Source organism: Aulonocara sp. 'chitande type north' Nkhata Bay, linkage group LG18 (assembly GCF_057382095.1).
Source record: "Aulonocara sp. 'chitande type north' Nkhata Bay isolate Kocher_YH1m ecotype deep benthic linkage group LG18, A_spYH_male_GT1.1, whole genome shotgun sequence".
NCBI classification, from domain to species: Eukaryota; Metazoa; Chordata; class Actinopteri; order Cichliformes; family Cichlidae; genus Aulonocara; species Aulonocara sp. 'chitande type north' Nkhata Bay.
Genome location: NC_141361.1, coordinates 24,325,565 through 24,352,758, shown reverse-complemented (window position 1 = coordinate 24,352,758; position 27,194 = coordinate 24,325,565). Strand labels below are relative to the sequence as shown.

Genomic DNA, 27,194 nt, shown 5'->3' with positions numbered 1-27,194 from the left:
AGAGGCGCTCGGGGGAATTGTAGACAGACACTGCAGATGATATTCAGAACTAGATGCCTGCACAGGGCTGCAGGCATCTACTCCCTCAGCTCAGTCAGTGTGAATCATACAAGGGTGTATACATGTGGAGCTGAGAGAGAATGCTCAGCAGCAGTTCCTGCATCACATATTGTAACAGAAAATGTATTGTTGGTATGTGTAAGAGGAGGTCTGTATGACACGATGTTCTGACTTTATCTTTGAAGGTAGAAGGTTAGTTGAATAAGTTAAATGAAAGCAGACATGCTTAAACTTATAGATTTTGTTTCAATTAACCTAACGACAACCAAATCAATAAACCTTTGATTGATCTGGATGTCTTATATGTCTGTGTGCTGTGCTACCTCAGACTTTAGTCCAAAAACAAACAGGCTGAATCATTAGTGTTCAATTTTTTATAGATGACATAGATGAAAAAACACTTAAAATTATTCCCCAGTTATCACAATTCTACACTAATGTTTCACATGAAAAAATACAAAAACTACATGCAAAAATCTTGATCCACCTCTCATTTCTTTACATTCTGCAAATGGAAAATGGACAACATGTGGAGCGATTTGCAAACAAACATGTGGATACAGTATATCAGAGAAAAAACAGAGCTTTGGATGTTGGCTGATTGCACTCTGCTTCAATAATGTTGAGATTTGAGTAGAGATGGACCTATCCGATATTATGTATCGGTATCGGTCCGATACTGACCTAAATTACTGGATCGGATATCGGAGAAAAATAAAAAATGTAATCCGATCCATTAAATATCACGAAAGCACCTCACAAAACTTGCAACACGCCGTAACTCACCTCAGAACGTTAGCACGTCGGAGCAGTATGCATCACGTGATAGAGCAGCTGTGGCATGCCAACCTGTTGGTGGTCTGGATAGCATTTGGAGCTTCGCTAGCAACCCGGCATTTCATCTCCGACAAAGTTATCCCCGAGAGAAGTAAAGCAAGTGTGTAAGTCCATCTCTGAATGTTTGTAAAGCATTCCTGCGTTAAGCTTAACGAGCGACTGCCTCTTGCTCTCCGGCTGCTACTTCAATCATGAAACTGCTTAATGATCAGCTGATCGGCTTTTCTGTCGCGAGTCCGTGTCTCTTGTTTGTTTTTGGTCCACTTTGCACCAGAAAGAGGAAACCAGCGGCTGAACAACAGCAGCACGTTTAAGCTTGATCAGCTGTTGTTAGAATGTATTTAATATTACTTTCTACTCGAGGATCTTTTTCTACGTAGCTGACGGCTGGTAACTGTGCAGGGGCGGATCTAGCAAAGTTTAGCCAGGGGGGCCGATAGGGCATTAACAGGGAAAAGGGGGCACAAAGACATACTTTTCTTTCTTATTCTCATTTAAAATGTCTCGCTTTTAATTATTTAATATTTATCTGAATCTTACACCCAAAGTTTTAATCTGATGTAAAATGTATAGAAGTCCATTACTGCATATAGTAACTGTTAAGTCTAATATACCCTAGTAAGCTATAGTACTTTTTCCTTTGGGAAGGTACCATCTGTGCAGTCTGCAATTTTGTTGAAGAAAGATGTTGAATCTATTTAATATTTCTTGAAAAAGAATTGATTTCTGTGCATTTTTTTTTCACACTGCATCAAATTAAGGTTGATTACGTCGATTAAGCATCATGAGGTGGAGCATGAGGGGTGGTTCCCTATTTTTTATTTATTTATTTTTGTTGTTGCTGGGAGTTGGAACCCTATTAGTTAGGCTGCTTAATATTTATGCTAAGTACGCTTTAAAATACCAGAATAGGGAGGATGGTGTAGGTTTAAGTTTATTAGATTGATCAGTATTGCTAAACTATGAAATATTTTTTTTTGCATACAGGTATAACAGAATAGCTTTAGTGTAGTTGTTGTTTTAAACTTGAGTATGAACTTATACAAAATGCAGCAAGATATTTAAAAAAACAGTTTTGTTGATTAAAAAACACTATATCGGATTCATATCAGTATCGGCAGATATCCAAATTTATGATATCGGTATCGGTATCGGACATAAAAAAGTGGTATCGTGCCATCTCTAGATTTGAGCTCTAGGGAGGCCAATGTATGACTGATAATAATCCATTGTATGTTTTTCTAACTATGCTTTTACTGTACTGGCAGAGTATGGGATCATTGGGCATCGTCATAGTGAAAAATTCAACTTTTGCCAATCAGATGCTTTCCAAACGGTGGATCAAAATCTGGCCGTAATTTGCTGTGTTTTTATCAATTTTGATAAGATCTCCAACACTGCTGGCTGAAATGAAGCCCCAAACCATGACAGAGCCTCCATCGTGCTTCACAGACTTATTGTTGTAGCTCTCTTCTGACAATTTATTGGAAAAATTTCGCTTTGGCTTAATCGCTCTGTAAGACCTGTTGCTATGTCTGTTAAGGTATACTTTTACCGCATTGACGGTGTGAAAGAAGTTGTTAATAATCAGACAGCTTCAAGATGGATCAAAATTTGATGATACTTTTCTCAGCACCATTGGCTGAATTGGCCACAAACCACAACAGAGCTTCCACCATGTTTTACAGATAGCTGTAGGCACTCAGACTCACATTTTTGAGCCAAAAATGACAAATTTGGATTCATTCACTCCATAAGACCGGTTTCCACTGATTTTCTGTCCAGTTCTTGTGTAATCCGGCATACTTCAGCCTTTTCACCATTTCCTTTCCTTAAGTACAGCTTCTTGACAGCCACTCTTCCACTGAGACCATTTCTGATGAGGCTTCAGTGAGCAGCAGACAGATGAGCTGAAGGGCCAGATATATCTCACAGGTACTGTGTCAGGTCTTTTATTGGATTGCCCGTCCCCCTATTTCTCAGGGATATGACTTCCAGATACTGGTCATCTCTTTTAGACAGTTTTTTTAGGCCTGCCACTTCTTCTTTTGCTATGTTTTTATAGTTTTGTGACACTTAGTAGATATATCACAATCTGTGTCTACAGTGACACAGTGTTCCTTCACATACAAAAAGCAATCTAAGTTTATTTTCCATACATAGGTGGACTCTTGTTGTTCTTATAGTACATTTCTTAAACCCATACACTCAGAGCAGAGATGGTGAGGATTGTGCATTTTGGAACACAGGTAGGTGTAAGTGGGAGCAGAGAAGGCCTAATTTGCCTGTCTATCATCTCCCTTTCTTTCTACCTGTGTAAAGGTTTTTCATCGCCAAGACATGTTTTCCTGCAAAATGACATCCAAACGTGCATCTATTTTACATAGATTTGCACAATCAATCAAAACGAAATAAAACAGAGAAGAGTAGACACTGAAGAGTACAATGCCAGATACTATAGCTAGCAGACCTTGGATACATGAGTTGTGACATTTTGGAAGATCATTCAGAAAACATTTGCTTAAAAATCCTCAGGAGAGATCTCCAGATTTCAAAGACATACTCTGCATTAAATTACACATTTGCCCTTGGACTGATGCTTTTAAGCAAATATGTTTCATTCCTGTCTCATGTCCCATTCTTGTTTTCTTTGTGATTCTCTTGCATTTTATTTGGGCAAACTGACTCATTAGCGCGCTCTAGGTCAATGCATGCGTATCAACATTAGAAAATGTTTGAATATTTCAAAAAACTGGATCTTGTTTGACTCTGTTGTCCTACTCAACTTTCTCTTGAAAGGCACACACACTAATCACACCAGTAGCCGCACGCGTTTCATTCACTCTTGTTTTGCTCCCGTTGCTTCGCTGCCATTACTGCGACACCTTGAAAGAGCAGAGCCATAATTAATGTTATTAGTTACAACTGCGCGTTTCCTATTATGACGAGTCAAAACGAGAAAGGTCTGGTGGATTACCTCCAGTCCAAGAATACATGTTTCTTTGCTGCCTTCTCAAAGGATTTCAAAAGGAGTACATTATGCTGCTTTCTTTTGATTGATGCCTTTCATTTCCCACATAAAATCACCCCACGCTCTTTTTAAAGCTTCTTATTTGCTAAAATTTCTGAATACTGTGAGGGCTGCCTAAAAAAGTCCACACCCACGGCCGTGTCGCAGATTAAATGAAATGGGACGGCGAACTCACATTTGCCGTTCAAGCTCAACGACAAATTAATGCCACAGAAAACTGTTTAGACCCAACAACAGCCAAACCGTTCTCTGGGGTTAACCTTGTAAAGAAAACAACACGCATCTTCTTTTTGCTCTCGGGGCAGTGAAAAGTACAGTCTAAATGCCTTTTTATTCCACATGTCTCATCATTATGTTGTTGATTGTGGTGAAAGGGAGGATGGAGAAATGAGAGACTCTGAAAGGCAATCTTGCTCGCTAATGGCCTGCAAAGTTATCAGTTGCGGCTTAGTGAAGCTTAAAGCGGCTTCATTGGGATGTAATAGCTGGCAAAGTTGTCCTCCATTCACTCTAGCTAATCCTTCCTTCAGGGCTTTCTCTCACAATCAGAGATTCATGGAAAGAGGCGGCAAGAGAGGGCTGTATGAAGCAAGGAAGAAAATGATGACGACAGAAAGAAAATTGCAATCAGGCACAGGATGAAACGAAATTTAAGCAGCAACCAAAATGCCATCAGGATTGAAGCGTTGGATGATGCTGGCAAGGGTTGTGAATATGATTTAGGCAGGCAGCAAGAAAAGGATCACTACTGTCTCTTTCTCATATGAAGCACTTTATTTTTGTAATTATTCAAGTAATAAACATGACAGCAGGGTAGCTTTTATTCAGTCCAACGCGATCTCTGCACGCTCCCGTTCCCTGTCGCTGGAAACGACGGCGCAGAATTTCCTGTTTGATACCCGCTTGGCTTGTGCCACAGGAAACAGCTCGCAGGCCGGGGATGTAAATGTTAGTCTCTTTATTTATTTTCGCCTTCTTTCTCACTATCTCCCTTTGTGATTCAAATGTAATTTTAAACATCTCTGGGCTGCTCTGCCTTTTTATTGATGCGGTTTCTTTATGCTTATGATATGTTGTCAGCATTTTTCAGGCTGGTAACAACCGCGCATTAAAAGAAAACATGTTTTTGACTGCTGCACCTGCAGTTTTCGCACAGACTATTCGGTTTCTTGGAGCATAATGCATTTCATTATGCATTTCAGTGGCCTGCAATGCACACACTGTGAAATGTATTGCTTTCAATAGTGTTCCTGCACAGTGCAATTATGTCACATGTTGAGTATTACATTGTATCAGAATACGCAAGACCTGCTTTCAATTTCCTGCTTTACAAAATCAGGACAACATATCATTTCCTGTTTTTTATTTATCTCATTAAAGGGATGTATGCAGCCTTGAAACAATTAATTAACCCTGGTGCTTTTAAATAAAGCATTAAAAATGGCTGTTTTTCTATGCTTATGTATGGTAAACACACACACACACTGACCTTGCCAGCAGGCGCCCACGGTCAGCTGCGTATCGATCTTCGAGGCGTGGATCGGCCAGTCATCTGTCACTAGGTAGGGTTCGTAAGTCACGCCATCCACAAAAAGAGTCACTGCAGGAAATTCCACGTTGATTACATAATAGTGCCATTCCTTGTCACAGATCTGTAAAGCACAGAGAAAAACTGTCATATCGCTATGCTGCCAGTAAATTATATGTCCTCTTAGTACGCACTGAAACACGACAACAGGCCCGATTAAAACAGAAATGAAAAAGGGGCAGCTTTAAAAATACATTACTGAAGCCATTACACATCTTTTTTGGGTTTTTTTTATTATTATTAGTATTATTATGGAGCGTATTGCCATGGGGGATTATGTTTATAGGGCTGCTGTTATGAACATGATGATGTTTACTCCAAACCCAAAAGCGCATCCTTGAATGCTCCCTGCCTTTCTACCTCCAATAAATGAGACGCATCAAATTCCTCTTCTTTTCCCCGGATCATTTGCTCCCTGTCGTCAGACTGCTAATGAGGTTTCCGTCTAATGAGCTGTTCATTAAAGGCACACGGTGAGTGACAAACACAGCTGTAGAAAGAGTCGCGCGTCACACAACTTTTATCAACCTTCACAAACATTCTCGATCGTGAGAACTTATAAAGACAGAGCCTGTTCTCTCGCTTTAGCCTTTCTGTGGGGCGTTTACATGCTGACTGGGTTCTCTTCACGTGCACAGTTCAAAGACATGCAGGTCTGCTTAACAGGTGATCCTAAACTGGATGTACAGTTGTGGTCAAAAGTTTACATACACTTGTAAAGAATATAATATAATGGCTCTACCGAGTGTCCCGTTATTTCTAAAACTCTAATTTTTCTCTGATAGAGTGATTGGAACAGATACTTCTTTGTCACAAAAAACATTCATGAAGTTTGGTTCTTTTATGACTTTATTATGGGTTAACAGAAAAAAGTGATCACATCTGCTGGGTCAAAAATATACATACAGCAGTGCTAATATTTGGTTACATGTCCCTTAGCCATTTTCACTTCAATTAGGCGCTTTTGGTAGCCATCCACAAGCTTCTGGTTGAATCTTTGACCACTCCTCTTGACAGAATTAGTGCAGTTCAGTTAAATTTGATGGCTTTCTGACATGGACTTGTTTCTTCAGCATTGTCCACATGTTTTCAATGGGGTTTAAGTCAGGACTTTGGGAAGGCCATTCTAAAACCCTTATTCTAGCCTGACTTAGCCATTCCTTTACCACTTTTGATGTGTGTTTGGGATCATTGTCCTGTTGGAACACCCAACTGTGCCCAAGACCCAACCTTCGTGCTGATGATTTTAGGTTATGTTGAAGAATGTGAAGGTAATCCTCCTTCTTCATTGTCCCATTTACTCTCTGTAAAGCACCAGTTCCATTGGCAGCAAAACAGCCCCACAGCATAATACTCCCACCACCATGCTTGATTGTAGGCATGGTGTTCTTGGGGTTAAAGGCCTCACCTTTTCTCCTCCAAACATATCGCTGGGCATTGTGGCCAAAAAGCTCGATTTTTGTTTCGTCTGACCACAGAACTTTCCTCCAGAAGGTCTTATCTTTGTCCATGTGATCAGCAGCAAACTTCAGTCGAGCCTTAAGGTGCCGCTTTTGGAACTAGGGCTTCCTTCTTGCACGGCAGCCTCTCAGTCCATGGAGATGCAAAACACGTATGACTGTGGACAATAACACCTGTGTTCCAGCAGCTTCTAATTCTTGGCAGATCTGCTTTTTGGTGATTCTTGGTTGACTCTTCACCCTCCTGACCAATTTTCTCTCAGCAGCAGGTGATAGCTTGCGTTTTCTTCCTGATCTTGGCAGTGACGAAACAGTGCCATGCACTTTATACTTACAAACAATTGTTTGCACTGTTGCTCTTGGGACATGCAGCTGCTTTGAAATGGCCCCAAGTGACTTTCCTGACTTGTTCAAGTTAATAATTCGCTTTTTCAGATCCATGCTAAGCTCCTTTGACTTTCCCATTGTAGCGTTTGTGGGCGTTTGTATCCAATGAGCCCTATTTAACTGGCCTAAGAGAAGTCAGCAGCTGTAGTCACTCATAATCACTCACAAGAAGTTAAGAGGCCATGCTATGAAGCTCAGTTCACTGACAACTTTGTAAGTCACCAAAATTGCTAATTCATGTTGCTGTATGTATATTTTTGACCCAGCAAATGTGATCACTTTTTTCTGTTAACCCATAATAAAGTCATTAAAGAACCAAACTTCATGAATGTTTTTTGTGACAAAGAAGTATCTGTTCCAATCACTCTATCAGAGAAAAAAAATCAGAGTTTTAGAAATAACGGGACACTCGGTAGAGCCATTATATTATATTCTTTACAAGTGTATGTAAACTTTTGACCACAACTGTAGGTGTGAATGGTTGGATGTCTCTGTATGTTATTCCAGCTGCCACACTGGTGATCCGTCCAGGATGTACGCTGACTGTCGCCATGTGACAGCTGGGCCCAACAGTGACCCTGAACTGGACAAGGGGAAGAAGCCAGTATGTGTTCCTGTTACACAGAATGGAGCTTTCTAACAAAAAACATGCAATGACTTGTGTTTTTTAGCAGCGACAACCAGCTTTAAAAACAATAATGAAATAATATTTTCTTTTAAGTCAATATTGTATCAAGTGGCTTCTTATTACACATCTGGCAGTTACAGAAAAAAGCTGCTTTAATTTGGAGCTGTTAGAGGCCATCTAATGAAATCTAATTTTTACAGAGGCCTTAAAAATAACAATACACCAGTGAATTCAAAGAATGGCTTCAACCTCGATGAGCACTGCAATGCTTCCAAGAAAAGTCACAGGTCTAATTAAAATATCAATACGTTCTTAGCATACTGTGACAAGACTCTGGCATTTTCTCTTAGTGCATGTTAGGACAACCTGCCGTCCTGCACAGTGCCGAACACAGTAAACAGCTATAGAAATGAGAAAAAAACAAAGTTTCATGTTTTATGCTGTTAAATGGGGGAGTACAAGTATAGTTTATGGCCCAAAGCAATAATGGTACAAACAGCGCTGCATGGGGCCCTGAACAACTTCTTTCACAAATAATGAGGCCACAGTGGGTGTTTTCTAAAATAAATATTTTCAAATGAAACTGCACTTTCTTTTAAAGGTTATTATTTCTGGGCACTTGAGGTAAATATAATTTCAAAGGTATTCAGACAAGAAAAGGCCAGACTGTTTTAGTTGAATCAGTCTGGTGGGCAGGATTTGGTTAAAGATGGAGGAAAAGATTGGTTTGCATGGAGCAGAAAAATATCTGCTAATTTCAGATACGAAGAGAAAACATAACAGGTGGACGGAGGATTTCTCATTAAGGCCAAGTGGCCACACACACGGACACGGAGAATAAATTTCTGCTTAAGCTTACATATAAACTAATGTAGACGAAACCTTTGTTGGAGCAACTAAGAATCTCGAGGGATGTTAGCTTTATAACATGATATGCTGACAGAGAGGAGAGCCCAGAAACTGCTCCTACCCACTAGACCTCACTTTTTAAAACCACCTTCAGATGTGATGATTCAAGATGTTTTATTCGGATGTAGTCATCACAACCTACATTTTGGTAGCATGACATTCCTCACGTCATGCCTCTTTTCTTCTTCTTTTTTTTAACCTTCCTTTACTGTACATTAAGTGAAATATTCGGGCAAGTCACCCGTGTGTTATTAACAATGACAGTGTATTTTAGTTTCATCATCTCGCATTCAGGATTTGCACGGGTACTTGACTAGACAGGCAGAATGAATTGCCACTTTCATTTAGCCGCTGGTTGGCTGACTGCCTGCAGAGGTGAGTGCATGCCTCTACAATTATCAGCACTGTTTATGTGGGTGACTGTCTCCACTTATATGGCATTATACTGCATTTTCCTAGAGCTGTGACTATGTGGAGCTTATAAAAGCACAGTTTGGGACACCAGATGACTTACCCTCTGGGTGCAATGGCCACTGCCTCTTGGCTTCCATTGTGTCCTATCAAGGCTCTTTTCTATACTCTTGTCAATGATTACAGTTTGACTACAGATAGATTTAAAGGGGAAAAAACATGCTCAAATGATGTTGTTAGACTTGTTATTGAATTGATTGGTCGATACTGCTCAGACTACAAGCAGACAACAAACAGAAATCTGAAAATTTCTGGTGCAAAATCTTGCGTCTTGCCTACAGACTGTATATTTCTGTACAAATATCAATGCCACGTAGCAGATGCAAAGATGCAGTTTGTTTTAGTTTAAGAGCTAAGGATTATGAAAATGGCATTAGTTTGCAAATGGTTCTGAATGAGTAACAAAACTAGTAAACCTAAATCCTGTAACTGAAATCTATCCTGGTGACGCTATAGTAAATGATTCATCCTCGGGGAGAACAGATAGATATCTGCAATACATTTTATGCTGATCCATTCATTATTGAATTCATATTTCAGGTCAAAGTAGCAGACTGAACCACAGCACAGACATGAACAGAGTTAGCATGGCTACAAATCCCTTCGGCAACTCTCCATTTCCAGACAAACTATAAAAAAGTTTTGCTGTAAGGCTGAGTTATTGTGTTGTGTGTTGCTGTTGCTTTTCTCTGCTTTTGATTATAATAACTGATGGAGTGGTTTCCAAACAGAAATAAAGACGAATAACATCTATTTTTATATGCAAGTTTTCGAACGCATGCACAGTGACTGCATGCTTGAAAAATAAATATCATGCATAATGATAATGCATAATCAGACTGTATTTGAGAAATATCTCAGCACCAAAGCATGACAGAGAATGTAAAACTGAATCTGAAACCTGAACCTGAAAGCTAAAAAAATGACTAGAAATATTACAGAAAGATCACAGATCAACTTTCTCGACTAGCTTCAGTGCGAAAATTTATTTGCACATATACTCGACTACTTCATCCAAGAAAGATTAGCTTCAGAATCCAATCTCTCACTGACTTTGTTTATGCAGCTGACTGTCTAAACTGTCTAAAATAAATCGTGCTCACATATTTAAAAAATGCACACACGCACATCATTAGCAGATACCATCAGCAATTCTCTGTTGCTGATGGTATCTGTTTGTATACGCATTGCTTGTCTGATGACATATTAGTTAGTGTGAGCTTGAAAGTACTTCTCCTCTGCATCAAAGTAACGAGACAATGAATGCTGAAACAGTTTAATGAGCTGGTCCTCGGGCAGGTTGCAGACCTGTTTAGGATGGATGCTATCATCACAGCATTCCCACAACAGAAAGAGAGAAAATAGGAGAGACAGAGGCTGAAGTGCAGAGACATAAACATCACGTCTGCACTAACATAGAAGTTCAAAATGCATTTACAGTTTTCTTAACTTTTGGGATTTCCTACCAGGCTAAATTGGGGCATTTTTGGAAAATATTTTTCAGGTCGGTTACCTGGCAGTTGTTATTTTTGCAAATTTTTCCTTTCCTACTACCAATAAAAATAAAAACTTAGGTTATATTTTTCACCCTGAATGAAAGAAACATAAGAAACAGGACATACAGAAGACACAGCGGACAGACAAACAGTCCAATGATTCAAAAATCACTTTAACAACCTCCACAGAACATCATTTTTTTGTCGTTTTCCTCCATGAAACCCTTTTGAATTCATGTGTTTGCAGAGGGAATGTGCAAGTAAAAGTGCTGATTGTGGCTTTTAGGTATGACACACTTTGAATATTTTAACCTCAAACCATATTTACATTATTGACACACTCACACAGGTGCTTTCACTATTTCTGTCAGGACTTCTTGTGCTTGCTCAGTTAGCTTGTTTTACATTTTTCAAACATAGAGAACATTTGGGCATGCCACTACCGGTCAATGTCTTCCATTTAACTGAGTTAGCTAAGGGTTTTTTAAATACTGGCTCACTGTCAAGGCTTACTGGGAACCTTGATGGCATAAAGCCATCATTAACAAAATTAGTTTCTCTTTTTTTCTGCTACTCCAAACCAATACCTGCTATGAATCAGTCTAACAGGAAGGAAATTTTAGTAAACAATTGTTTTATTGTTTAATTTCATCAGAAAGACCAGCACATTGTGTGCAAAAATAAAAGGCTTTGTTACAATGTGACTGTCATTTCCCAGCATTCAACGCTTCAGCTTTTTTAAATAATTGGATTAAAACCCCCCCACTTAGAGCGCTCAATCAATTAGACAGAAAAATCTGTGTGCTGCCTACGATTATGTCCTTAATTGTTTTGCATAGATTCAAGGACTGTACAGACAGTATCCTCTTTCTAATCATTTCTCTATCACAGTATGGAGTAGGTCTCTTCTGACAAAGGTTCATCTTGGAGACTGTGGTGACTAAGCCTTACCTTACTCAGCCTGATTTCCTTTGTAGAGAATATTACCATGCAGCAGCAGCGGCAGTGTTTTATTGCTGAGGATAAAAAGCTGGAGATAAGCCAGTCTATCTTGTGGAGATCTGCCACGGTGTATTTACGAGAGGCTATTACATCCTACACACCAGCAGAGAAGAAGGAAGATCTTAAGAGCCACTTGGACCTAGAAAATATTGCACAGTCTCAATTCAACACGGACTCAATTGAGGTTTTTCACCCAGAAGATCCCTGGCAAAACAATTCGATGCTGCCAGCTCTGCGTTAGACCAGCTGCTAACGAGGAAAGCGGCGGCCTCGAATCTTTTATTTTTGGGCCAAACAGAGGTTATAGGTTGTGTGAACCTTTTCTGAGGAGGACACCAAAGCACAGTTTCACAGACAGCATTAGTGCTTTTTAGATCTGCTGACATCGACAGAATAATGAGGACATTGTGCTGGCTGCTGAGGAGCCCTTTAATAAGGTCAAGTTTATTTCGATATACTGGAGAGGTTTCAGATGTGGGGACTTCCTTACAATCTTATAAAATATATATGATGGTGTTTTCATCTGTTTCAAGTGAAAACTAACCTTTTGTCTGATCAGATTTATTAGTACTTTAGCTTGTGTGATGGACATGATAACTGTAGTACTGGGTAAAATAACGGTGGATGCTGGAAGTTGTGTTGTTGTCGTTCTCTTCAAACATTCACCAGATAATTTTAGGAAGTCTAGTTTTTCCCCAGAGCCCTCCTTTTCTCTACTTCTCATCCGGCCCGTTCTATGCCCTTTTGTCTGAACTATTTTTCCCCTCCCCTGTTTTCCCCACCTCCACCTCATCCATCCGTCATAACTTCCAGTTCCCTTCTCTTTCCCTTTTCATCTCTTTTGTTCCTTTTCGCACCCCTCTCCTCTGATCATCTCTTTTCTGACACAGATGCAGCACCGCACTTTTGATGCCAGCGTATTATGTGTCACCGTGGGAATGACAAGGATAATGAAATAAATAAATAAATGGCACAAAGCAAAAGAAAGGAAGAAAGGAAACGAGCTTTGCTAACATGCGCAACGGCATGCGCATAAAAAAAACATGCAGTTTTCTGTGAAAGGGCAAATCTAGCAAACTTCTATGCAGAACACTCACTAAAAAAAACTGTCCAATTAAAAGAATACAGAGTTGCCAAGTTTTCCACAAGTTATAAAGCAAAGTGTGCTTATCTAAAACTTCTAAACCATCAGTTTCTACTTTGAAAAGTTCTGCCAAACTATTTTAAAAAAGAAAAATATCTGATATCTAATAAAGATCTGATTTGTGTTAGTGCTACAACTAAAACAATCCAAAGAAAGAAAGATATGAGGCTCTAGATCAATGCAAAAACATGCCAGATGCTTAAAGTGAAAGGTCTGCTTTAAAATACCGTCTTTCAGCATAATGTTTGAAATCTGCCTGTCTTTATCTTTCCCCTATATCTCCAGGAGCTCTTACTTGATGAATGAAGCAATATGATACCTGTAAATAATTTAAATTCTAACTCATCGCTGATGTGAACAGACTTTTTTTATGAACTGAAGGCAGGAATTGGAGAAGGAGAAGAGAACAGACAAGCAATAGTTGGAGAGACGTGTGGAGTGACTGGAAGTGGTAAATAGAACGATGGAAGAAACAAGCTGTTAGTACATTATGTAGAGCACTCACCATGTATGCAAAGTGCTCAATAAAGAGCATTAAGAAGCCTTTTTCTCTCTCACACACACACACACACACATATATATACTCCTGCTATCCCTCACCCTCCGGCCTGAGCACACATAGAGCGCAAAGAAATTTACATTTAGAGAGATAAAGGGGGCACTTAAAGCAGACAAAGTCCAGCTGAGCTCTCAAATGAAGGCATTTGAAAAATAGAGGCTAGAAATGAAATAAACACTGAGTGGTTTTGCTCGAGGCAGTTCTTAACATTTCCTCAGTTGCTTACTGTCTTTTTCTGTTTTGCACTCTCAGAAAGGAACAAATGTACGTTTCAGTGCCAACTTGTGTTTGTCTATTCAAAAACATGAATAGTCCTTGCAGTAGATTAAATTGCAAAATGAAAGTGATCCATGGTAAATAAGAGAGAAAACATGACATGAACTGAAAGAAATTATGAAGTCTGATTTTTTTTAACTAAGTGCTCTCATCTATCAAAGCGTGGTTGCCTTTCTGTCTTGTCTTCTCACTCCAGATGCTTTTGCTTTAAAAATCTGCTCTAGCAAACAAAACTCACTCCAGCTGCAACGCCCCGAGACTTCACGTAGGAAAATAACACGTGGATATGCATAATTAGACGTAAAATTGAAACATTTATTAGTCTCTTGTGTGTGAGATGAAAAATTCTCACACTCTGCATAGGCGCTATCTATTACAAACAGAAGGGGAGGCAATGCACGCCACACCACAACCACCCACATCATCCAATTAATCTCTCGGGAAACAAATGGGGCCTTTTAATCCACACAGGGCAGAGAACAAGCCATGGCACGATAGGCATGGTGGAAACAGGCAGATAAGGCAGATAACTGTAGATGAGCAATTCTGCTCTAACTCCAGCATTCAGTCCTTATTATTGATCTCAGACATAAACAATAAATAGCAGGGGTTCTGCAGAAGTTGTGAGAGGAGTAATTGGTGAAATCGGAGAGCTGGTTTTGTGATTCACAACATGGGCGCTCTCACCATGCCCTGTCATATTTACTGTTATTTTGAATTGATGTGAAAAAGAAAAAGAAATCTTTTAATCCTATCAAAATCTCACAACTATGCTGAGAAAAATACTGGGTACTTGATTCCCCTCTAACCCTTCTGTAATACACTATATTTTGTGCTCTCCCTATAAAGCATTTGATTTTAATGGACACGCTCTTGGGGAAATATAGAAAGGTGTAGGTGCACATTAAAGATCACACTCTTGGCTTGCAGGAAATTTAAAGAGAGTGTTTCTTGATTTGTATAGGACTTGGTAAGAACGACAGCTGGATTGTACTGATAGGCTCTCCAGACTCGGGAGAGTGAATAATGTTCAGAAAGGGTAGTGATTCATCCTTTAGTCCATTACCAACACTGAGAAGTTGAAAGGCAGGCATCCTGGCGTGTGTGTGTGTGTTTGTGTGGATGGTTGTGTTCACATAAACTCATAAATAAGTCAGTGCCTGTAGATGCGTGCATAACGGTTTCTGTCCAATGTGACATTCCTTCAGAGTATTCGATCGACATGGAAAATGGAAGCTTCTCTCTCCCTCGCTCTTTGCCAGCTTGCTTTCATCACACTCTACCCCTCCTCTCTTAGGCTCAGAATTGCAAAATCAATAGAGCTAAATGGAGTTGCTGCGGAAGCCATTGGGTGTCCTTTCTAAGTGCTGGAGGAACAAGGACAGTACGAAGCAGCTGTGACACTCCACAGTCACCCCTTCTTCTTCTTCCTCTTCTTACCACAGTCCTTTTTCCAACAGCCTCCACTACTCTTGTGCTCATTATTCACCTCAAGGCGCTCTGGCAGTTCCTGTTCTTAGTTTAGTCTGTTTTAAGCACTATAGGCACTCTGAGATACTAAATAATAAGTATTAATATGCACTATTAATATATAATACACTGTGTAACATTCAGCAGTGAATGTTAAAATTTCTTTCAGTAGTGCGAAAGAAAGGCATTTGGAAGTAGAGCTAATGCTGAGAGTACAGACTTAATTTCATTATTTGGTTTCAGTGTGATTCAGCCTACAAGTGCAATGCATTATCATTTGGTACAATCTATCTCTAGTAGTACTTTGTACTCCATGCAGTGAGCCGACAAGGACAATCTCTGGTTTGCTGAACCAGTTTATATGAAAGAAATGAAGCATACCTCATTATTTAATGTCCTCTGCTTACATGACATCTGAATCTAGGAGATGAACTTCATTGATCACTAAACAGTGATAGTCCCTTTGGCTTGTGAAGGATAACTAATAGGAAGATTAGTGGAATTATGATTTACGTTTGAGAAGCCACCATCATCCTGGTGGTCACTGGTCACTCAGTCAAACCTTCTTCTTCTGACTTTAGCAGTCACCAAAGCGGACCATCTGCCTGTTCCCCTCACCCACATCTTCATTGAAGTCCACTTCAATCACTGCTGTTTCCCTATTGGGAATGCTCTTTACCACTTCATCCAAATTACTCCAGAATTCCTCTCTCTTCTAATTGACGACTACTTACGGTGTTCACAACCTTCAACATCAGCCTTTCGGTTTCCAGCTTCAAACTCATGATCCTGTCTAACACTCTGTGCACTTCCAGAAAACTCTTAATACAACATTACTGCTACTCTATTACTTTTCCTATCCACAGTACTGTGCAAAAGTCCTGAGCCATTCTTCATTTCTTTATATTGCTGGAGCAAGAAATACTTGCAGTTTTTAAAGTGCTGAGCAAAAGTCCTCCAGGCTTTCTAAAGGCCGTTTTGTACACTAGCCACTTTTTCAACCATTTTCAGTCGAGTCCTTATACCTGACCATTTTCAGAGGAATGTTTTTTTTTGTTTTTTTTAGTTTAACCCACTTAATACGGGTCTATGAATCTAACTCAAGGTATAAACACACAATAGCAATTCTGGTCTTGACATTTCTGGTTCCAATCATCATCATTATGTACTGAAGGAGGCCGTGAGAGAGGTACAGCTGTGAGTGTCCTACAGCCATCTGTAAAACACAGTGGAGGCTCTGTCATGGTTTGGGGACTGCATACCATCTAGAAAGCATCTGATTGGGAACAGCTTTTTCAGCATGACAATGACCCCAAGCACCATGCAATACAAGCATACCTGGATAGAAAAACACACAGTGCAACACTATCAGTCAGGGATTGGCCTCCCCAGACCTCAGACCTCAACATTATTGAAGCAGTGTGGGATCATGTTGACAGAGAACAGAACAAAATGCAGAAACATCCAAAGAAGAGCTTTAAATGTCCTTCAAGAAGCCTGGAGAACTTTTCCAGAAGACTACTTAAAGAAATTAGAACAAAGGTCAGACAGTGTCTTTCCACTTTGTCTCCATTTGCTTTAGCGATACTTCCAGCTTGTTGTTAGTCTATGCCATTATGTTCAGTACAGTAAAAGTAGAATGTTATTTGCAACCAAGGAATCCGGTTATGATTGTTTCTGTGTTTTTATAAACTTGTGGAAGGAAGTAACATTCTGTGACCTTAGCTGGAAACAGCCTTCTCTGTCACTGCTGGGATGAAGTCCAGTTAAAGCTACTGATTACGTTTTAGTTTTGTGTCGTAGCCATAAGTTTTGTGTCTATGGCTACGTTCACACTGCAGGCGAAAGCGCATCAAATCCGATTTTTTTGATCCTATGCGACCCATATCCGATCATGGTATGACAGTGTGAACGTCGCAAATCCGATATTTTCAAATCCGATCTGGGTCACTTTCGTATGTGGTGCTGAATCCGATACATATCCGATGTTTTAGAAAGCGACTGCTGTTTGAACGGTCATGTCGCATTAAATACGTCTTTTACGTCACCGACACAAGACAGACGCCAATTATACGCGCCAGAGAAGCGCCCGAGAAGACATCGCGAACGCTTCCTGGCCATCCGGTGTAGATGTCAGTGAAACTGTTGGGAAGACAACGTTGGAGAAACGTGAACATTTTATTTGTACTGTGTAATCTGCAGATTCTGACAGAAATCTGCAACTATCCTTTGAAGCACCGCTCCTCTCTAAAACAGCAATAATGATCATTATTAGGTTATTTACATTATTATGTAAATAACAAAATAACTTAAAGCAAAAATTGGGAAACGTAAAGTCCGAAGACTTTATATTAACGGCCATCTGTCAAACAATACTGTTGCTCTGGGTCTAAACAGAGTGCGTTGTGTGTGACGCCTTCTTTTGCGCATGTGGGCCGCTTTGAGCGTTCACACAAGAGCGCGTTTGCTGTCGCATTTTATTTGTAGTGTGAACAAGCAGACAAAAAAATTGGATTTGATCAAAAAATCGGAATTGAGCATTAAGACCTGCAGTGTGAACGTAGCCTAAATGTCTCTCTGTCAAAAAGATTTTAGTGAAGATCAAAGTGAGCATGAAATTTAAAGCTAAGTGTGGTTTCACTAATGCCTGCAAAATAAAGGGCAGTGGAAGTAGCCCTCAAACCTTTTAACGCCCCAGTGCTGCAGCATGGCTACTGTTGTTACTTTGTTTCTCTCTCTCTTTGTGTGCGTGCGTGTGTATACATGGCTGTCTGGTAAACATAATATTTTGATGGGTTTGGTCTGAGATCTAATTGGCATGATGGTCCCTGGTTGCCATCTGATAAAAATCCAAATAGGGTTTTTTGTAGATGGTTGGCATCAGCCGTACTCACATATAAAATACTGTGTACTGCTTCAGGGCACAGATCAGATTTTAATATCTGTTCTTAAGTTTTAAAGAGGAGCATTTCTTTCTAAAATAACCATTTTGCACTTAGATTTAACAATAACACATCAGTTTCATGAATGTATTTCTATTTCTATCTCCTTAAACTTATGCTCTGGCGTTTGATAAAGAAACAAGACAAAAAAACTGCAGCAAATCACAGTCATAATCAGTTCACGATAATCACAGAGCACTTTTTTTTCTTTGCTCTGTTCATTTATGTACTCCTCTCATTAACCTCTGGTATTTCAGACCAGTTTCCATTTATATTTAATGAGAGTCTCAAATGAGAGTGATTTGTAGTGGTGAGCAGCACCATCACAAATTCTCTTTGACTGTACAGCATACTCCCTCCACGGTCTTTCACACGATCCAGCTAAAGGAGAAAATGGGATCCCCACTATCTGAACTATGAACTATATATATGTGTGTGTGTGTCTGTGTGCGTGTAATAGCAAAGACTGAGCAAGAGAGAGGTAATAGGAGAAAGATAACAGATGCAGAGAGAATGAGAAAAAGCAAAGCAGAAATAGAACCATGTCTTGAGGTTGTTTGCTTGGAAAACTTAGCAATCTGCTTGGGTGCCCTTCTCTTTGTCACATCCACCTCTGTGGGCCACAGGAGAAAATAACAGTGGACTGAGGAAAGCACTTTTCAATCTACCTTTGACCTAGAACAAACAGCTACCTGGCTGGAAGGTACACCTGAGAAAAACACATTTTGTTGTACCTGTGACCTGCAACAAACAACTGTTCTGCCTGGAAGGTACACACCACCACTAACAAAGATGACAACCAAAAGATACACTGATGTTTGTATGAATGCAGGGAATTACCGCATATGTCCTCACAATGAAAAAAAAGAAGGAAAAAACCAAGAAAATGAATTTGCATATATTTTTCAGTGCAAACCTACAGATAAAATATAAACCATAAGCCAGGGTTGAGATGCACCATTGCACTGACAAAAAGACCAAATACAAATCTCTTATAATCTGCTTTGTGAGTGGAAACTTCTGAGAACTCTCCATAATTATGAGGCATTTTCTAATAATTTCAAAATATGGCTGATAAATGTGCCATCCCAAGAGTAAACAATTAGATTAGATATACAGCTAGCATTCATTATTACAGTGGTGAGCTGGGTTATCATCAAAATTATTTAGACATGAGGGATTTTATGATCTTCTATACTGTGAGACTTCCTTTACTCAGTGGTTACATTTAAGCCCAAACATAATAAAAAAAAACGCAAACACCATGCAGACACAATAAAGAGACTCAAACTGACTCAAAATTGTGGCAGAGGGCGAAAACAACCCTTCTGATAAAATAATCAGATGAAAAATTGAACCATGCGAATGATTTAACAACATTACTTTCTGGCTGCTTTCTTTCTGCACATATATTTGGGCGATTAAACTTCTGCCCTTTTCACAAAACACAAACTTTGCAGCTAAACTTGGTGGAAGCCTTGATTTTAATACAAACGCTTAAGAAATAAGAGCAACGTGATAACAACAACAACGGCACCAAACAGACAATCGTTCGCTGAGTTGATTAAGCGCGAGTTAAAGAGGAAAGACAGCCTTTAAGGAAGGGAAATGAGTCACATATTCATGAGCTCGGCGAATGTCACGCTGTTTCAGTAACAGACAATATGCAAATGCAAACACAATCTCCCAAAAAAGTTGAGCTGCTGTTTAAAATGTAAATAAAATCAGAAATAATTTGAAAATTGAATGAAGCCATATTTTATTCATGATAGAACATAGAAAACATATCAAATATTTAAATGGAGACATTTTGCTATTTCATGAAAATATTAGCTCATTTTCAATTTGATGGGAGCAACACGTCGCAGAAAATTGGGGCAACAAAAGGGTCGAAAAGTAAGTGGTGGAAAAAAGACACATGATTGTTTAAGAAGTAAAGATGGACAGAGGTTCGCCAATCTCCAAAAAAACTGCAAATCGTGGAACGATTTCAGAATAGCGTTCCAGAAATCGCTGTCACATTTTCACACAGGTTAAAGCTCTGTCATGAAAAGAGGCTGTATGTGATCAAGAAACACCTCCGTTCATTTAAAATTAAATTTGAATCTTTATAGAAAACATGGGCGCCACATCAGGAGGAGCAGCAGATGGCCCCGCCCCTCCCTGAGCCTGATTCTGCCGGAGGTTTCTTCCTGTTAAAAGGGAGTTTTTCCTTCCCACTGTCGCCAAAGTGCTTGCTCATAAGGGGTCATTTGATTGTTGGGTTTTTCTCTGTATGTATTATTGTAGGGCCTATCTTACAATATAAAGCGCCTTGAGGCGACTTTTGTCTTTTGTTGTGATATATATATATATATATATATATATATATAAAATTGAATGGAATTGAATTGGTTCTCATCAGCGCTCACTTCAAAAGCCTGCATCTCTGATTTTATGGGGTACATTACTGCCTATGGAATGGGCAGGTTGCGCATTTGGAAAGGCACAATCAGTGCTGAAAGTTATATACAGGCACTAAAGTAGCCTATCGAGGCCTTTCCTTCAGAGCAGGTCTTGCAAATTTCAGCAAGACAATGTTAAACCGCATACTGCACCTGTTACAAAAGCATGGCTTTGAGTCTGGGCAGGGCCGCCTGCAGATCTTTCACCGACTGAAAACCTTTTGCACATTGTGAATAAAAATATGACAAAGAAGAGCCAGGACTGTTGAGCAGGTACAATCCCATACGAGACAAGAATGGGGCAACATTACTCTCCCAAAAGTCCTGCTGCTGGTCACCTCAGTTCCCTAATGTTTACAAACTATTGTTACAAGAAGAGGGGATGCTACACAGTGCTAAGCATTGCCTTGTCCCAACTTTTTTTAGACATTTTTTTAGAGCCATCAAATTCATAATCAACTATTTTTCTTAAAATTGAACACTTTCTTAGTTTCAATATTATGTTTATGAAAAAATAATTATTGCATTCCCAAGTATGCCATTGGTTTTTTGGAATTGGAGTTGACTCTAAATTTTCAATCAAAATAAAAAAAATGTACATTTTACTATAGAGACTAAAACGTGCTATTGGTGTTCAAGGAATTGCAATTCCCTTGTTTGAATCGTGCCTATTTAGCAGATCCATTTTTTTCTACGTAAATGGTTAGTCTTCTTCTTAACCATGGAATTCCACAAGGTTAAGTGCTGAGACCAATACTTTTTACATTATAAATGCTAGCCTATGTCCTTTAAGATGCACATTAAACAAATATGTTGGGGTGTTTTTATTCATCTGTGCAATATCCTAAAGTGATGCTGAAGATCTAATTCTGGCATTCATTCTACGCTGAATTATTGCAATTCATTACTATCGGGCTATTCTAAAGTTCCCTAAAAAGGCTTCCAGTTAATCCAAAACACTCCAGTGAGAATACAAACAGAAAGATATAGAAGAATGTATTTCACCCATATTGACTTCTTTTCACTGGCTCCCTGTTCAATCCAGAATTTAATTTAAAATCCTTCTCATCACATAAAAGGTCTTAAATAATCTTAAAGACCATATTAGTCTAATAGGGTCCTTTCTCTCATACTCCAGGCAACTTGTGGCTGCTAAAGTTTCTAAAAGTAGAATGGGAGGCCTTGAATGCAACTCTTGCCAAGGCCCTGTCAGCCTGGAAACAGCTCCCAGTTTGGGGGGGAGGCTCCCAGTAGACAGCCGCTCCATTTTTAAGATTACACTTTTTAAGACCACACGTTTTTGATAAAGTTTATAGTTAGGGCTAGATTCTCTGACCCTGAAGCATCACTTAGTTATGCTGCTAAAGGCTGAGACTGCTGAGGTGCTGTGTTAAGCTGAGCACTTCTTTTTACTCATCTCTTTTCACTCTCTAGGTGTTTACATACCGCTGTTACATATCATTAAATTTGCCATCAGTCTGTGTTTTGTTCTCATCTTGTTTAACCTTAACTTAAAGTTTAAAGCACCATGAGGCAGATGTTGTGATTTGGTGCTCTGTAAATAAAACTGAATTGAATGCAACTCTCACCAACGCCTGTTTCAAGAGCTGCGGGGAGTAGCTTCCTTTTATCCAGATGATTCTCATTTAAGTGTCCCTGTCACTGATGTACCTGACCTTTGAACATCAGTTTGACAGCCTGCATTGTTCTAAACAGACAGGGTTAAAAACAGAAGTCGCTTTGAAGACTGAAACTTTTTACCTCCCAGCAGTGCATTTTATTTAATGCAATAGTTACTGCCTGCAACATTCAGTGAGATTAAAAAAAACCTCTCTTATTTGCATTCTTCTTGTAGACGCAACACTATACTGCATGATGCAACTTTTTACCTCTTAAAGGTTCCCTGCAGGACTGAAACACATACCTTCAGTGCAAATTAGTTCGACAACTCTCCAGAGGCATGACAGGTAGTAGAGATCTGCTGCTGGGTGAGCTATTACCCATAACTAAACAGACTTTCCTCTTTTGGTCTGTACTTCTGTGTGAGTCTAAGTACGTGTGTAGGATAGTGGTGTCTTTTACTCTATTATATCATGCACCAAGCAGACAAAAGCCATGAAAGGCCTTCATAATTAAAATGAAAAGCCTCTCCCTTCCCTATAGAATGAATAAAAGCCCTTTATCTGCTCTACAGAATCACCCTGAATCTATATGCAGATATAAATAGGACACATACTCACACACAAATATGTACTCATACCTGCTCCAGTTTCCAGTGGAACTCAGCAGGTCTGAAAGTGTCAAGCTGAGTGAAATCTCTTCTGAGCAGAAACACCAGGCGGCAGTTGTGAACATACAGAGAATAATGGTGGCGGTTCATCTCTACAATGGGAAGACCAAGAAGAGGCATGGTCATACAAAAACATGCACACATTTGAATATAGTGCAGTTTTAAATTACACAATGTTCTAATCAGCAGGTTTATTTCAAGGAAAATTGACGTTGCTCATGTTCATGTCAGTAATTTTGTTTTTTCCTTCAGTTCAGAAATTGGCATAGAGTACAGCTTTTTACTTTCACATCAAATGGGTTTTCCACATCAGTCAACTAAACAAAGGCAGTTTAGTGAGTGTGGTCTGAGCCGCTTGCATATCTGCATTTTCATTCTTATGGACACATACCCGCACTGAGGAGCTGGTACTTAACTTAATAGATTTTGGTGTTTTTAATGGAAGAACCAATTTTAGTCTTTCACTGGTGTGAAAACCAATATTTATTTAGCATATAATCATATAATAAAGATATTTATCACAAGTTTTTTAAGCAGTGCTAATGCTCCAGTCACACTATGGAAAAGAAGTGGTTGTAGACTGCAGGATGACCAAATTACCGTGACTGTGTGACTTAACTTCCAATCCAATTGCCTTTAAAATGCATACTTCAAAGACAGAGATCATAATGGAATTTTTAAGTTAGATGAAAATTATTTGCAAACATTTGCCAATCTGTCTGAGACTGCGATTGTTTGGCTGCAACTTCCCTCCCACAAGGCGACCTGTGCAATTGGCTTGTGAGTGAAAGCAGTGAGTGTTGCATGCCGAACTGGTCACGGCAGCTATTTACAAACAATGTAAAAAAATAAATAAATCAACGTAATCACCAGCCAACCACCAATTTTCCTTGTTGCAAAGAGGTTACCTTCCCATTTTTACTCTAGTGTGATTAAGTCATAAGACGTGTAAAAGGGACGATTGCTTCTAATTCTAATACAGTTTTCTGCCAGAAGTCAGAATTAGCTCATTTCATTTATAGTGTGTTTTTCTGTTTTTTTCTGTTTTTCTATTACTCTTCAACTCTTCAATATAAAAATAGGAACATTTGTTAAAAAAAAATCAATTGAATATGATAGACTTCAGTGCGATCATGCATTTAGGAACATATTATATACTCTTCATACATGAGTTATTACTATAATGGCATGAAAATGAATGTGATTGTGATATGGCTCATCACCGGTCCTGCATATCATCTGGCACACCCAGAGGAGTGATGGGATTCAAAACATGGGCATTTTATTTCACAGCTGGGCTGCACATTGAAACTGTTGGTACTTTTCACATCCTTAAGCAAAAAGATTACAAATAAAAAGTGGTTTAAAAGATGCTGGTGGTCTACAATAAACTGCTCTGCAGTTTTGCATTACAAGATCAGGCTACTAATTTTGTAAGCTAATAAGCCATCTGTGAGACCATTGTGAGCGCGTGCAATGTGCAGATGGCTTGTTTAATTACACAGTGCAGGCAGCTCAGTTCAGAGATGCAGTGGGGAAAAAGTTTTAAAGAGCATTTGCCACTGTGGGCTTTGGTCTCAGCTTAATTACCCGGTTGTTTTGAAATGTTTTTGGTTTTTTTATTATTGATAGGGCTCATGCTTATGGTATGTTTTGCAATGTAGGACAAAGCACAAAATGTTTAAGTGTCACTGAAAGGTCAGTGGTTTCCAGTAGTGCTGCAGGAGGAACATACTGGTCTTCAAATGTCAGCAAACTGAATCTAATGAAAAGATTAATTTGCCATTTAGTTTTGTGTAGTCTGGATCTTATAAGTGAGCACAGTGAAATGATTTCCTCACCGGTCTTGTCAGAGCTGCACAGTAAGGTTTCCTTCTCGGCTCTGAGTCCTGGACTGGGCCCGTGCTTCATCCATGTTGCTATGGTGAACTGGTCTGTCAGGTTTTGTGGCACCACGTGATCTGGGACATTTGCAGCCTGACGCCCATCAAATCTGTAGATAAGGTCGCTGTCTCTGCCGCTGTCCATCAGCAGAGCAGCTGTCCAGTTTGTGGAAGGACTGGGGGCAGGAAGGAGGTCAGTGCTGCCTGATGCTGCACCTGGAAGTCACAAAGCCATGATTAATAAATCCATCTATCCTAATGTAGCATGCAGTCTACTTATATAGTCAACATTCATCCTGCAACAAAGACACAGCATAATTAGAAACTTCAATGCAATTCGGTAAAGCTGCCATCTGTATGTGTTTTTCTTTCAATTTAATTTAATTTTGTGCTTGGTTGAAATGATCCGATGGACTGTTTTTAATTGAGTTTTGCTTCTTTGTTGGGAGTGGGTGTTCAAAAAGCACAAAATGTTTAATGCACAAAACCTTTACAAGCTTATTTTTTCTCCGGTAAAAAAGTAATCCAATTACCTGTTCCCCCTTTCTGGCAATAATTACAAATGAATAAAGTTACCTATCAGATTTGAAGGCACAGTTTCACAGCGTTTTCACATTTACTGTATAAACTTGCCTCAAGCTATTAATGGGATGTAATGTCACTCCGGAATAGTAAAATGGCATACAGGCATTTGGCTTATTAAAATGCATCGAGAGTTCAGATGTCAAGAAGTTTTTCATTCTTCGAATTAAAGTTTTCCATGTCTCTCATTATTATCAGAGTCCATTTAAAATGGCACCACCCTATTTCAACAGGGCATCAACATTCCTCACTTCCATTTAGATTAATTTACCCTCCACCCACACTCCTTTTTTCCTCACCACAGAGTTTTTGCAGAGACTTTTCAGAATATGTTTCGCGGTCGCAGCCCTTTCCAATGTGATTTGTCTGCAGCTCTACCATTGCTTTCACGCCAGACAAGGGACCTCCACACGTTTCCAAGTGCATCTTGGGAAACAGCTGCTTGCTCCCAGTCCCAGGCTCATAGTCCACCCGTTTGTTCCAACCTGAAAGGACAAAATCACTGCAACAGTTTGTAAACCTTAGGGAGTTTATTTAGTCATATCAGTGGTCTTTTGCTGTGAACCTGAAGGTATTCAGTTGCTCTTTGGAGTTATCTGAATGATCTTTTCACCCCATATTACATAAGAAGGAAATTAGCCATCATGACACAAGTTGTAATGAGCTTGATATTAAATCACATCTTAGAAACAGGATGGGAAGGGTCATCCAACAAGGTGTTTACTTATATTTACTGAATCATGGTGGTGAAAGAGATTCATAACTTTGATTTTTCCTTATAGAAATCTCTGTGTTGGTGGTGGAAACCTGGTAGCTCTTGCTAAACCCACACAATATGATATCAAGTCTCCTGAGAAAAATCACACAGAGAGAAACAGACTGTGATAAGGTAGGCAAAGAGAAGTGAGAGGTGAGGTGAAGCTTGTATTAATGCCAGGGAGACTTCTTCAAAAGAGCAGCTGCAGAGGCACAGCCGACCTTTACACACAGATGATAAATAAGGTTATGTGTACAGAGGACTTGGCCTGAATGCATCACTGCATTATGTTTTATTCATAAGCTACTATGGATTAATGGTTTTACATTAAGCTAAACGTGGGTTAATGGTCGTGCAGTATGGGCTCTTTTATGAGCCAAATTACAAAGAATAATGCAACTTTGATGAGGATGTTAGCAGCACATGAGATCAAGCGCGATTCGACATGATAACACTTTGATACCATCTGCAGCTTAAAAATAATTCTCTATTTTTCTCTGTGAGCAACAAGAAGAGTCCTCCAGCTCTGGGAGACATTTTCCCTGTCAGTAGTTTCATGTTGAGCAATGCTGGATGTTTTGGTATAAAAATAGACACGACTCCTGTATTCTTAAATTAGTTTTTTCTTTAGTCCTGTTGTGTTAATGCCTATGACATGGAGATGACCTTTAGAAATAATTAGTGTTTCTATTATATTTATCTTGTGTGATGTTGCGCTCAGTATTACACATCCCTCAATAAATTACCCCACAGCCAAAACCACTTGAAATCACACTATTTTTTAGTATTTTTGTGTGATCCCTTTGGACTAATATGATTTATTTAATGCCAACTTATGTCAAAGTGATTGTCGTCGCCTGAAGGTGTTGTGTTGTTTTTGGGTTTTACATTCTTAGGAAATATATATGAATTTGTGTTTCTGTCTCAGTTTTACTGTTATTCTAGTGTTTGAGGTTTTTTATACTTAGTTTAGGCTTT

The 27,194-nt window shown here is 39.3% G+C and overlaps 1 protein-coding gene across 1 annotated transcript in view; it reads right to left on the bottom strand.

Moving 5' to 3' along the window:
* Positions 1 to 27,194, bottom strand: part of clstn2a (calsyntenin 2a) — a 162,636-nt gene that overhangs the window by 11,302 nt on the left and 124,140 nt on the right. Inside the window, exons 7-10 of the mRNA XM_086270899.1 lie at positions 25,759 to 25,944; positions 24,836 to 25,093; positions 22,965 to 23,086; positions 5,418 to 5,580 (exon numbers count right to left, since the gene is read on the bottom strand). Coding sequence (XP_086127025.1) covers positions 5,418 to 5,580; positions 22,965 to 23,086; positions 24,836 to 25,093; positions 25,759 to 25,944 — 729 coding nt within the window. The remainder of the gene's footprint in view (positions 1 to 5,417; positions 5,581 to 22,964; positions 23,087 to 24,835; positions 25,094 to 25,758; positions 25,945 to 27,194) is intronic.